The following is a 13,035-nucleotide window of genomic DNA, read 5'->3' as shown; positions in this document are numbered from 1 at the left end:
TTAAGGGTGGCTGGAAACAACTACACATGTACCTGTATCGACGGTTTCTCTGGTACCAACTGTGATGATGGTAAGCTATGTTTTCTTCGTATAAACGTGCACTATATACTTTAAACGTTATACCCAAACGACTACAGAGCAACAAACATGAATATTTTGTCTTTATATATGGAAGTCATCAGAGAACAGCCGCCATTATTAACACTAAGTGCCACCATTTTTAGTAAACATAAACTATTCTCGGAGTTATATAACCGTATATAGGCAGTCTCTGAAAAAACGTTGTCACTTGTAAAAACACGTTTACAAAACATGAAATTTGGGTACTAACAGTATGTCCTCACCCCAGCAGAGTGATACTTTAGACAAAGTTCATTGCCCATAATTTTTAATTGGAATCTTTTTTTAGATATTTGTTCGCCTTCACCCTGTAAGAACGGAGGAACTTGTAGCAGGATTTCCAATCATTTTAATTTAATTTTTTTATTTGTCTATTTACTTTTATTTACATTTTGTGTTACTGTAATATATGTGCTTGAATATGTGACCCAAAAGCACATAAAACAATTCGATTTTAACTATTGGTAGAATTTTATTTGGAGGTTTATTTTTCCATCATGGCCTAATCTTTGGGTCATTTCTTCTTAAAGCCGGCCCTCCATTGTACGTGCCGTGTCTTTACGAAACTTTTATTAATCCCCAACACTTTTAATGGGCGCGGAAAGTAAGTTTCTTGTAACTGTAAACGTTTACAAATTCTTGCACTTTAACTATAAGATTCTGCTGGTCTCTGCTCGCTTGTGCAATTTAGGAATGTGAAGTTGCGAACCTTTGGCAGTTAAACTTTTTTCGTTTTTATTTTCGGATAGTAAATTCTCTCGGGCTCTCCTCCTTTTTCAAATGCTTTCCGCTCTTTCTTAATCCATTTCTCTTTAATTCTCTCTCCCACTCTCATAATGACAACATAGTCTGATTCGCCTACAAGAAAACCTGAGTAAACCCATACTATAGTAAACCACTATAAAAGTATTTTGATGTTGTCAGTATTTAGGCGTAGTAGGTATTTTTGGCTACGCTGCAGTTGAGAGTGTTACTGTTACCTAAATTTGAGTCAAGACTGCATTATATCTAATATACGTTATAATTAATTCAGACATGAAAGAACGAAAGTTTAGTCTTGCATTGTGGGTAGGTAAACAACATGTGCTGTGACGTTTTTGATTGTTTAAAGCGAGAGTTAAATTCACTCAGTCGATGCTATCAAGGGTTTTGCGAGATTGGAATAAAACTGTTTACTTTGTAAGGTGTAGCATACAGTCATTGTCCCGGGTATGATAAAATGTAGAACTGCCTGAATCCGTGTTTATATAACCAATGCAATTATCACATGAGCTGAAACAACGGAATCATGCCGATTCCGGTCGTGAAAACGTGTCTAATCAGTCTTCTTGTATTCATCGTTGTTGTTCTTCTCGTTTCCAAATTTGGTGCCACTAAAAATCATGAAGATATCGATCTACAGTCATCGTATTATAAGTCGAGGGTAAAAAGTAAAATCGAGGGCACAGCACCACCAAATACAATAGGTGTGACTCAGAAGTCTGCAGCCCTGCAGCTATGAAGTTTATTTATAATTTATTTAACAGCGGTTGTGGGTGGGGGGATTGGTGGAACAGCGGCGACGTATTTTCTTCGGCAGTTATACGGGTCAGACCTCCAGATTGATCTCTATGAACCAAGCAATGTATTATGTGGCCGTGTTGCGACTATCGAGATTGCTGGTCGACGGTATGAATCTGGGGGCTCAATACTTCATCCAAGCAACCGATATTCAAAATCGATTGCTGGCGAGTTCGGTAAGACAGACATATTTTTCGTATACTTTGAAATTTCATTCATTTATTCATTCGAATGGACTATTTGTCAATTAGGATTATTGGAATAACAATAATATAATCTATACTAGATCGAACATCACATTAAATTGTTGTTACTTTCTTTAGGTTTACGTTACGCAGAACGAGCAAATAGCCTTCTTTCATTTCATGACGGCGAAAAATTTTTGTTCCGGTCCAGCGAGTGGAAAATAGTTACAATATTTCGATTGCTTTGGACATTTGGCTTCGACCTGATACGCCTGCATTGGTTCACAAAAAGTTACATGGACATGTTCGACTTGTAAGTTTACGTTTTACCTACTCTATATGTGGTTGGCCCAGCCTGCTGCCGTTTTTATTATACCCAGTTTTATTCAACTTTGTCTTGCAGAATCTACAACGATCAGAAGATGGGACATAGCTACACCAATGTTCACGATCTTTTGTTCGCGGTTGGACAGGACACATTTATAAACGCAACAAAGGTAAACTAATGTTAATCATTTACTTCAGTGTTTGTTAAAAACATCAGCAGGTAACGACTGCATATGATTTTAGACGGGACATTTTATCTATTTTCTCCTCCCATTTGGTGGTAATCAAAAACAATTCAAACAAAATCGTATCTTTACGACTTCCGTAGACCGTTGTTAATTGTTTAAAACACGATCTGGGTGTTTGAATATTATGTGCTGGTGTCCCAAATTTCTCCGACATACTATATACTTTATCGCCTATGATGAGTACAACTGCTTTACGAGTGCCGAGTTATCATAAATTGTGTGATATGATTAAATCTGTTATAAACCAAATTAACCACTCTGTCATATTTTCCGTTTTCTGATTAAACTAACAGGTCACTGCATGCAAATTGTTTGCCGAACAAGAATTTGGAAAAAATCTCATCGACTTAGTATTGAATGGTGGATTGTTGACAAACTACGGACAGACATGCGAAGTAAATGGGTTTGTCGGTAAGAAGCAGGAGATGCTTATCCACATATTTGTTTACTGAATCGTTACAACCTGAACTTTGCGTTATTTGCATCTTTTTATATTACTAATACTGACCCACAGGAAAGACTAAAACCTTCTTTTTAAGCTGTTGGTTATTTCGACTCGTGTTGTTTACGCAGGTGCTGTAGCAATGGCCGGCATACAGCCTGGGTTGTGGTCGATCCGTGGTGGGAATAATCTATTGTGTTCCAAACTACACGAAAGCTCGAGTGCTCATTGGAAACAAAAGTCAGTTACAAAAGTTTCTTTATCATCGGATGGAAAGTTTTCGGTGTCGACGTCGGAAAACGAAGCGTAAATATTTAATGAAATTAATTTTTAAGCGAAGTTGACGGTTTGTCCACGCGTTTCCAGGATTTATGACCACGTGGTAATAGCATCGCCAATCAACCGAGATAAGAACAACATTGATGTTTCGACTGCTTGCTCCAAATACTGTCCTTCTACAAAAACAGACTTAAGACATTACAGGTAAGTTGTACTCGTTCTATTTCGCAGATACAACGTGTGTGAGTTATGCCATGATCGAGATAAAGGAAAAATTTTACACAGGAGGACTGTCGCAACGTTCGTAAAGGGAAAGCTGAATTCAAAGAAGTTTCAATGTGATTCCCTTACATCGTGTCCTGTTATCATGTGTACTTCCAATTCCACATTTTTTAGGTTGGTACACATCCGTGTTTTAACCGTGATGTTTTACGTATTTTCGCACATGTAGGGCTATTGGCTTGCACTTACCCGTCGACTACGATAACACAAATGGAGACACTATCGATAGTGCGGTGTACAAAGTTTTCTCTGATGCACCGCTTACAAAGAACCAGTTACATCAGTTGTTTGAAGCATCCAGTGAGATAAAGGAAGCGGATTGGTTTGCTTATCCACTGTTCAGGTAAGTTGAACCAGTGTGGTCTGCCCATATTTTTTTCGTCACGCATAAATCTGTTTGTTTTCCCGTGCTTTTAACATTAACGTACGTTTTTTCGCAGTCCTCCGGAACAACTAGACAGTTTTGTGTTGCACGAAGGACTATATTACACCAGCCCGATTGAAAGAGCAGCAAGTGCAATAGAAATGTCTTTAGTTTCGGCAAAAAACGCAGCTTTGCTCTCATACAATCATTGGTACGCATTACCACGTTCAAGCAGTTCAAAGACGTTAAACGACAGAACTGAATTGTGACATACCGCAACCTGTTCAAAATAATAGTATATGTAACGACGATGTTATTTGCCAAATATAAAATATCGATGTATTTCTAGTTCTGATTACCGGGTTACCAGAGCTTCATTTACAACAAAATAGGAACCCGCACTAAAGGCATGAAACACAAAAACGAGACGTAATTTTTGAATAGCCATTTTATTGATAGAACCCAGCAACCTTACATAGGTGGCATGGTTTGCTGGGGTGGGACCTGCTGCATTGGAGGCATAGCTGCTTGCTGTGGAGCTGCAGGCATGGGATCTGGCATCGGCTTGGTAACCTTGGATTCACTCCTTGGCCCAGTGATGGCTTCTTCATCTTTAGGTTCAACAATGTTTACATTGTCAGGCAGAGGTTTCTTGGGTCCGATTTTACCTTGTGGATCCCAAGGAAGCATGATTTTAACCTTGATACCCAAGACACCTGTTCAAAATATATCAGTTATTACTACATAAAGGCTAACACTGACTATATGTATAAGCACAAAGGGAAAATTTAATAAAGCATCAGTTGTGGTTTATGTTATCATCAAAGCACACATGCTATGAAGACCATCGTGAAACATCATTTGCTGGAACTTTAAAACAAGACATGAGCACAGTTAACCAACTCTTAACGTAATTAGGCACATATAGTAAATACCTTGTCTGAGCAGCACATGGCGCACTGCAGTGTCAACATATTCACGGACTGGGTCACCAGAGTGAATCATCAAACCATCAACAAATTTCATTGCCTTGGCACGCTGACCACGCAGTTTACCAGACACAACCACCTCGCAACCCTTTGCTCCAGACTCCATGATGAAACGGAGAACACCATAGCATGCTCTGGAATGGTTGGGATCATTCTTATATATATTAGAACTTGATATATCACACAATACCATAATGGTCCATAAACCAAATTCCAGTTAGTAATACATATTAAAGGTTAACAAAAGACATTTACAAAAGGTTGCAACAAAAATTCGCATAAACTGATTGTTCATAACTGATGGTATAAATACCTTCGCACTGCCAGTCCTCCAAGAAGTTTGTATCGAAGAGATTCGCACTGAGCTGTTGCACACAAACCACGGTTTGCCACCTTTTCAGCATACAACTACAACATACAAAATTTATCAGTAAAACAAGATACAGCATTTTAACGAACTCTTTGATTCAAGGAGGTAAATCAGATTAATAAGTGACATATGCCTCAACACTGTAGTTCAGACAGGGGCATTCACAATCATCATGTATATAAGTAAAGTACACACACTCTTGCAATGCCAGATTGGAGAGTAGCCGATAATTAAAAAAACTGTTTGCTCTGATTTTTAGTGGTATTAGTTGTTATCTTTGAAATACCCACAAACTCACAAAGTAACATACATAGTAAGCTGGCACGAGGTGTTAAACCTGTGTGATAACGACTGTTGTTTTCAGCCACTCGAGGATAAAGTAAGTTACATTCATTCATTCAAATAAATTGTCTGAACTGTTGGAGCTGTTTATCATTGTTGTAAAAAGATATAGTATTCAAAAACCCCTCTTATCTTTTCAATTTTTACAATTAATTCACAAACGCAAGATACCATGGATCTATTTTGCTTTTGACAAAACCATATTCCGCAAAAAGTTTGCTATGACCTTCACCTTAGATTGTTGTTATTGAATGTTTAGATTTCACAATAAATTAGGCAAGTTTTGAACAAAACAGATAAAAACAAAGCTATACTTCTGCATAGCAATCCTTTTATAAACTATAAACTCAAAACTGTTTATAAAATGGTTCAGTATTTGCCATATTTCCGTTGCGGAACTCGGTAATAAACCAGGGGTCAAAAAGATTTTGGGATATTTGGTTAAACTCTTATTATTTTTGCACGGTTTTTATTTACGCATTAACACCGACCAAAAATTACCTTTTTGTGGAAGTCTGTGCCAGCGAAAAAAAGGAACAAACAAACATAGAAAAACACAGCGGGCTAAAAACATGAGCAAGTTGTATGGCAATTTATATCAATCACATCTGTCCAGATTTTTGAGGCAAAGCCCAAACGTTGACATGAGAATAAAATTAACAGGCTATTCTCTCCAATCTGGCTGCAAAACAGTAAGCCGATATTTGACGTTTCGCACATCACTTAATTGATAATTTACCTCAACACCATCATCTTTGAACTTAAATCGCTTCTGGACCATAGCGGTCAATTCACGGATCCTTCGTCCCTTCTCACCCAACACATTCTGCGTACGAGTGGCAAGAATGATGATCTCGGTTCTTGAGGGTGTGACACGAACCTCTACTCCACTGTAGCCATCTTCGGCAAGTTCACGCCAGAGCAATTCGTTAAGCTCAGCTTTGAAGAGACCGTCGTTGACGAACTGAAAAATGTTAGGTTAAGTTAAAACTACATACAGTATTCTAGAATTTTTTTAATACCGTAAAATCGTTTAAAAAAGTGCTTAGGACTCAGATTTGTGTGACAAAAATATCAACATCTGATTTCTGACAGGGGCATTCACAATCATCATAGTCGCAGCACATGTTTGGTGACAACATTAAACAGAACCTGTCGAGATATGGGAATTATATCCGGCTATATCTTGCAAATTTCGAATCATCGGTGTAAAATAAAGCTTAATTGAACAGATTATTTCTTTGTTTATGTTAAAACATTAATATTCTAAAGCAATAATTAATATAGAGCACTAAAAGCCTTAATTACCTTCCTCTTCTTAGATATCTGCGCTGCCATACTCGCAACTTTGGTAAAGAGGTTTCATTGGAGGCGAATCGTGCAAATTTTGACAAAATACATAGAAATCTTAAAATAATTTTTAAATGACAACAAAACCTGTCATTATTTTATTTTTGACAACGTGTTTATTTTTTGCATATTGCCGCTAAATAAATTTATTTAGTTTCAACTTTATTTTCTGATTACGGAATATTTTTTAGAAGTCTATAAACATTGCTAATCAATTTTCTTTTCTTTTCTACCTGGGGAGCCAGTAGTCATGGGTCATGCGTAGAGAGACAGATACAAAACGGATGCGTAGAGAGATCAATACAAAACGGTTGGACGTAAACTATAAACTTTATACAGTATAGCAAAGAGAACGTCATCATTATTTAAGTATTGAATTGGTGAAGATGTAAATCTATTAAAACCATGTCATACTTTTTCGTGTAGCTGCATGCTATCGTTTCCTGTAGTGTTTTGACATTCTCGTGTACCGTATGTATCTATAGTTCTTGGTTTAAAACATTCCTGACTGCTAATGTAGATGTATTATGGTGTTCCTGAGTAACTACTTACTGAAAGATAAGCCAAGATTTGACCAGGTTAAACGACCCCTATTTCGTAATGGTCGTGTAGCAATCGCGTTCATCGTTTCGGTTGGAATTGCATTATATCCAATATACGTGTTCCCATTGTACCACATCGAAAAGTACCGTAAGTGTATTTTTCTTTTTATCTGTGTTGCTTGTATGCTGTTTATACCCAGGTACACATTTTAACTTGTTTTGTATTTACTATAGTATATGGGCTAATGTACTTTGTGTTTTTTAGAGAAAATTCAGGACGACACAAGAAAAGAAATTGATCAAAAAAAGGTTCAACCTGGTGGAATGCGAGTTTGGTCAAACCCATTTGAACCCAAGTCCAGCAGAGATAAGGATCTTGATTAAATTTCCTTAAGCTGTTTTCGCAAGTTACTTTCACCATGCTAAAGTTATTGATTCACATTATTCCAGAGTTGACCCTCCTGATTTGTGCCGTTGGATACTTCGTTATACCTAATTATGTATTGGGGTCTAATATGCTTATTAATTTTCCCATACATACTACTTTAATATTCTCTTGTGGGTATGCTATCTTACAATTTCTTTTACTGCATTTTGTATGGCCAAAAGCAAAAGCAGAAATTGAAACTGTTCCTACTATTGGAGTGAAACAACAGACTCCCCAAAAATCATGGCGATGGTTCAAATCACTTCTCTTGATTGTTGCTTGTTGGCTCTTGGCACATATTCTTTGTGTTTTGTTTGGGGCGGCAGCATTTACACTGGTTGAAGAAACCACAACATGGGCTGTTCTGGTTACCTGCCTTATAACTGTTCCTGCATTGAGCACGTTAGGTTGTGATGTCACATCTTTATATCGAGTTATAGTGTGTGGGAACCATTCCAATGAAACAGAAAGGTTTTTATACTATCAATCAGCAGGCACCGCTTTGGGTAGCTGGGCATCAGCTGTGGTTATTCCGTTAGACTGGGACAGACCTTGGCAAGTTTGGCCAATACCTTGTATAATTGGAGCAATAGTGGGGTACGCGGTTGGAATTATTACCAGTTGTGTTGTTACCATTCGTGAATTAAAAACTGTGAAAGTGCTTTGAGGGTAAACCCATACAGCACCAACACTTTAACTGTGTTATTAAAACTTTAGCGAAATATGATGCAAATATAATAAACGAATCTTTTTCAATTCATGTAAATTTACTTCAATTAGGTAGGTTTGTAATTTATTAGTCGCCCTTTCAATGTGCTAAAGGAGGCATGCTGCTAACCAATGAAAAGACACAAGCTGACCGGTTACAATACAACGCATTGTAATTTTTAGGAGTCCGTAAACACAAATCTTTAAAACAGGTACAGCCATTTTAGGAAAAACTAACACTAACAAATCCACAACTTTATAAGGACTACATCTAAAGCCCATTATATAATATGTTCGGTTTATTGATTAGCGTCAACATTGACGGTGTTAAGTCCCTTAAATGTAGCAACAGGGAAATAAGAAACCAAGGTGTAAAGCTTGTTAGCGGAATCATCGTCTTCGTTGCATTTGTCCCCCAATCGGGCGCGGATACAATATGTTCAAGGGGCATTTCTAAATACAAAATGCATTCAATAAAACAAAGAAGATTAGAAAATTTAATCGAAAAATTGTTCCTGTGTATTAGATTTAATACTTAATTTTTATTATCAAGGGCCTGTTTGCAGATTTACCGAAAAGAAAAATGGAATACACAAGTCAATCTTTCTAATCTAATATAGGATCATAAAATTACAAAAATAGAATAATCTAATAAACTTGTTTGAATATCCTATAGCTGCCTTAGAATGTAATCCAAAACAGCTTCAAACTGATCCAATTACTTTTGCAAGACATATAGAGTTCAACATGCACATGTAAGCATGAAACAGCTGGTTGACTTGCCAACTTTATGTCGGTAATTTCTAATTTGTAAACAATCTATTACCTGGTGCCTTATGAGCATAATCTTTGCTATTCGCACATCACTTGTGCTCAAGTAATCAAGGTGTGAATTCTGTAAGCAAAGTCCTCATGACAATCCAACGTGGTTACGATACAGGAGTGAACGGGACATTTCTAAACAAAGAATTTTTAATAGTTAGATCAGATTGTATTGCATACTTTGGTCCACCATCCATTTATAGGAGCTAAATGTTTTTCAATAATGCCTTGATTTAGGAAATTCAAGCGAAACAAACAAGTACCTTAGTCTATTTTTCTAATATGGAAAAAAGGCCTTAAAAAGGGCACAAATTTTAACTTTAAATTACTACATTAAATAGTCTTATATTCTGTTTGAATATCCTATAGCTGCCTCAGAATGTAATCTAAAACAGCTTCAAACTGATCCAATTACTTTTGCAAGACATATAGAGTTCAACATGCACATGTAAGCATGAAACAGCTGGTTGACTTGCCAACTTTATATCAGTAATTTTATTTGTAAACAATATATTACCTGACGCTCTGGGCGTGAGGTCATACCAACTTCAGCCATGTCCCCAGTAACCAAGGTATAAAGGTTGTTAGAAATAGTTTTCATCTTCGTTGCATTTTCTGGTCAATCGAACACAGATAAGTCCATGTGACATTTCTAAACACAAAATGTGTTCAACAGGTAGAGTAAAAATTCAGCCTAATATATTTCAGGCTTTGGTTTTGCTTTATTTTATTATTGGCTATTGCTAAATATTTATTACCAATGGCCTTAATTATTGGAATTTGGTTGATTTAGGTACAGAGCAGACAACTCTTTCCAAGATTGGAAATAATAAGGGTCAATAAAATTTCTTAATTAAAATCGCTACAAAAGAATAGTCAAGTTTTGTTTGAATATCCTATAGCTGCCTCAGAATGTAATCCAAAACAGCTTCAAACTGATCCAATTACTTTTGCAAGACATATAGAGTTCAACATGCACATGTAAGCATGAAACAGCTGGTTGACTTGCCAACTTCAGATCAATAATAAGAAACAACTTATACCTGACACCGTGCGACCATTCCAACTTCTTCAGCCTCGTGTCTAACCACAGATTACTTGTGCCCATCATTTTCAAAAAAAAACTTTCGTATCTCCTTTAGACCTTTACAGCAAGAGGTGCATTTTTTTGATTGCCTTTCAAATTATAATGAATTATTTGTAAACCAAAACCTCTTTACATTTCATAAGCTCTTGTGACCACATCTTTAACCAATGTAGCACCAACGCTCCAATCCAAGGATCCCAAAATCAACCTGTGGTATTAAAACTTTAGTGAAACATAATACAACAATGATAATACACAAATCTTTTTAAATACCTGTGATTGTGCTTTAACTGGAGCTGTTGAAAATATGTTTATGTAGTTTAATGTGGTTTTACTCATTTCAATTTTAACTGCGATGAACAAAACTTGCTGCCACATGTTCGTACCTACGAGAACATACTTTGACACAAGCTGCAAGCACCTAGCTCTTGATATTTTTGATAAAATGCCTTGCAACCTTCTATTCCTTACTTTTAGTTAAATGTCTAGACTCTAGAGAGAAGAAAGACACTGGTTTAAATGTGATTACACAGTACACAATTCAGATTAAGAGGATTCAAACATCAACAAAACAAACTCGCATGAGTTCCCTATGCCTATCATGTTATAACTTATATAAAACTTTCTAAAGGAAAACCATAGATAAAACACATTATATAATATGTTCAGTTTATTCATCAGCGTCAACATTGACGGTGTTAAGTCCCTTAAATGTAGCAACAGGGACATAAGTAACCAAGGTGTAAAGCTTGTTAGCGGAGTCCTCATCTTCGTTGCGTTTTCTCGCCAATCGAACACGGATACGATATGGGACATTTCTAAACACAAAATGTGTTCAATAGCGTTGGACCATAATAATACATTACTCAGACTTTGCTAGATGTACATTACAGAATAATTAGGTAATCTGAAAATTCGTTTGTAGAAAAACATTCTTTACCCACATAATCCAGTTTATTGAAACTACTATAGTAGCCTTGGTTGAACACAACTATATTAGGACTTTATTGGGTAGTCTATTTTTGTGGCGTGTCAAATTAGGTAGACATTTTTTTGCGACGTGATAAACCTTAACAAATATTTCACATGGGACGTTTCGCATGATACGTTGAGCGTAAATGTCGTAGATATAAGTACTTTTTACGAGAAAATCCTTTTCAAGCAGTCATTCTTTAAAAACACTACAGATTTAAAAGTTTGTATTGTGCATGGCTTGGACTATGTTTACATTTTTATATGATTAAGACTTAATATTTGTTAGAAAAGTCATGAATCATTACAATTTTATGAATTTAAATACTATACAGATTATTCTATCTAATGTTGGGTATAAAGTTCTACAAACTCCTACTTTAATTTACTACAATACAAATGTCTTATATTTTGTTTGAATATCCTATAGCTGCCTCGGAATGTAATCCAAAACAGCTTCAAACTGATCCAATTACTTTTGCAAGACATATAGAGTTCAACATGCACATGTAAGCATGAAACAGCTGGTTGACTTGCCAACTTTATATTGGTAATTTGTAAACAATGTATTACCTGACACCTTGGGACCACACAAACTTGTTCAACCTTGTGTCTATCCGCACATCACTTGTGCCCATCATTTTTAAGGCAAACTTTCGGATCTCCTTTACAGCACGAGGTGCACGCTTCTTGAAACCCCTATAGATATTAGTTAATTATTGTGTTTTAAATTTAACAAGATTAACTTAAGGAAAAAGAAAAAACTGAATTACATTCCATGAATTCTTTTGTGCATGTGAATGGTGTATTCTCTTGTGACCACATCTTTCATGGCCTTTACGCCAGAACGCCCCTTCTTCTCTTTCTTGGAGACCATCTGGCAATAAATTAAATGCTATAATATAAAGTTTTAATAAACGTTTTTACCTTAGTAATATTTAATAAGATATTTGTATTTTGTTTGAATGATCTTTAAGTACTACATACAAATATGATGTAGCTCTAAAGGTATCCAGTTAATTTGCGGATGGTCTTGAACTACCACCTATTTAATAAATGAAGCAGCCTCAAATGCATCCAGATTTCCTTACGTAACTAAGTTAGTAGTTTTTACGCTAATTTAACAAACCCAAGTAAAAACTATGCTCACTTCAGTTAATTCACATACTGTTTAACACTTTTAAGCTTTAATATATTGCTTAACCACTACGATTAATTAGGATAAATCCTCAAACAAAAATTATAACCACCTTGAACAAAACTGTCGGGGAAGAGAATTTCCACACATCTCCATTCTACAATAAAGATTTTGGCCACGTGTAGCGCTATTGGCTGAACAAGGGGAGCTTTTTGAAAATTGTACAATTTGTTTTAATATGAGCGTAAGTCCAATATTTTTATTGGTTATATAAAATAAAGTTAATATATGAACTACAGTTTATAAGCTTTTTCTATACCTCATATTATTTTTGAAACCGAGAATTGTTCATATTTTGTCCTATTTGTAAACTATAAACAGTTTTAAGGTAATTTTAAAAAACATATTTGTTTTTATTAACAAACCTATATTGCTACAATATTACATTTCTTTAGTTCTGTAATCTGTATACGATATTTTT

The 13,035-nt window shown here is 35.8% G+C and overlaps 4 protein-coding genes, 2 long non-coding RNA genes and 1 other non-coding gene across 9 annotated transcripts in view; 3 read left to right on the top strand and 4 right to left on the bottom strand.

The window, feature by feature from the left end:
* Positions 1-924, top strand: part of LOC104265455 (delta-like protein 1) — a 5,647-nt gene extending 4,723 nt beyond the window's left edge. Inside the window, exon 5 of the mRNA XM_026840633.1 lies at positions 410-924. Within this exon, the coding sequence (XP_026696434.1) occupies positions 410-588 (179 nt within the window). The 3' untranslated portion in view covers positions 589-924. The remainder of the gene's footprint in view (positions 1-409) is intronic.
* Positions 925-1,262: 338 nt separating this feature from the next.
* On the top strand, positions 1,263-4,149 carry LOC100186242 (prenylcysteine oxidase 1). The gene is made up of 10 exons (XM_002129368.3): positions 1,263-1,586; positions 1,647-1,856; positions 2,004-2,178; positions 2,269-2,362; positions 2,734-2,851; positions 3,014-3,188; positions 3,249-3,365; positions 3,447-3,557; positions 3,613-3,786; positions 3,884-4,149. The coding sequence occupies exons 1-10, from the start codon at positions 1,409-1,411 to the stop codon at positions 4,074-4,076; spliced, it is 1,545 nt and encodes a 514-aa protein (XP_002129404.1). The 5' UTR covers positions 1,263-1,408; the 3' UTR covers positions 4,077-4,149.
* An 88-nt stretch (positions 4,150-4,237) lies between these two features.
* Positions 4,238-6,923, bottom strand: LOC100176033 (40S ribosomal protein S3). The gene is made up of 5 exons (XM_002129208.4): positions 6,817-6,923; positions 6,248-6,472; positions 5,110-5,204; positions 4,743-4,930; positions 4,238-4,523 (listed from the first exon to the last, which is right to left on the bottom strand). The coding sequence occupies exons 1-5, from the start codon at positions 6,844-6,846 to the stop codon at positions 4,279-4,281; spliced, it is 783 nt and encodes a 260-aa protein (XP_002129244.1). The 5' UTR covers positions 6,847-6,923; the 3' UTR covers positions 4,238-4,278.
* Positions 4,598-4,673, bottom strand: LOC113475842. The gene has a single exon (XR_003397629.1). It is a non-coding gene; the product is annotated as a small nucleolar RNA SNORD35 (small nucleolar RNA).
* A 101-nt stretch (positions 6,924-7,024) lies between the features above and the next one.
* Positions 7,025-8,587, top strand: LOC100178348. Its single transcript, XR_717122.3, has 2 exons — positions 7,025-7,548; positions 7,666-8,587. It is a non-coding gene; the product is annotated as an uncharacterized LOC100178348 (long non-coding RNA).
* Positions 8,588-8,603: 16 nt separating this feature from the next.
* On the bottom strand, positions 8,604-10,666 carry LOC104265385. Of its 2 annotated transcripts, XR_003397572.1 has the most exons (5): positions 10,578-10,666; positions 10,401-10,501; positions 9,875-10,009; positions 9,362-9,492; positions 8,604-8,988 (listed from the first exon to the last, which is right to left on the bottom strand). It is a non-coding gene; the product is annotated as an uncharacterized LOC104265385 (long non-coding RNA). The 2 variants fall into 2 exon arrangements; XR_717123.3 differs by lacking the exons at positions 10,401-10,501; positions 10,578-10,666 and having other exon boundaries at positions 9,875-10,394.
* Positions 10,667-11,096: 430 nt separating this feature from the next.
* LOC100180716 (60S ribosomal protein L31) lies at positions 11,097-12,761 on the bottom strand. Of its 2 annotated transcripts, none has more exons than XM_002128896.5 (4): positions 12,667-12,761; positions 12,190-12,293; positions 11,990-12,115; positions 11,097-11,262 (listed from the first exon to the last, which is right to left on the bottom strand). In XM_002128896.5, the coding sequence occupies exons 2-4, from the start codon at positions 12,291-12,293 to the stop codon at positions 11,115-11,117; spliced, it is 378 nt and encodes a 125-aa protein (XP_002128932.1). In that variant the 5' UTR covers positions 12,667-12,761; the 3' UTR covers positions 11,097-11,114. The 2 variants fall into 2 exon arrangements, with proteins under 2 accessions (XP_002128932.1, XP_026696435.1); XM_026840634.1 differs by lacking the exon at positions 12,667-12,761 and adding an exon at positions 12,567-12,657.
* Positions 12,762-13,035: the final 274 nt, after the last annotated feature.

This window comes from Ciona intestinalis, chromosome 2 (assembly GCF_000224145.3).
Source record: "Ciona intestinalis chromosome 2, KH, whole genome shotgun sequence".
NCBI lineage: Eukaryota > Metazoa > Chordata > Ascidiacea > Phlebobranchia > Cionidae > Ciona > Ciona intestinalis.
The sequence above is the reverse complement of the archived record's forward strand: the minus strand, read 5'-3'. Positions and strand labels throughout refer to the sequence as shown.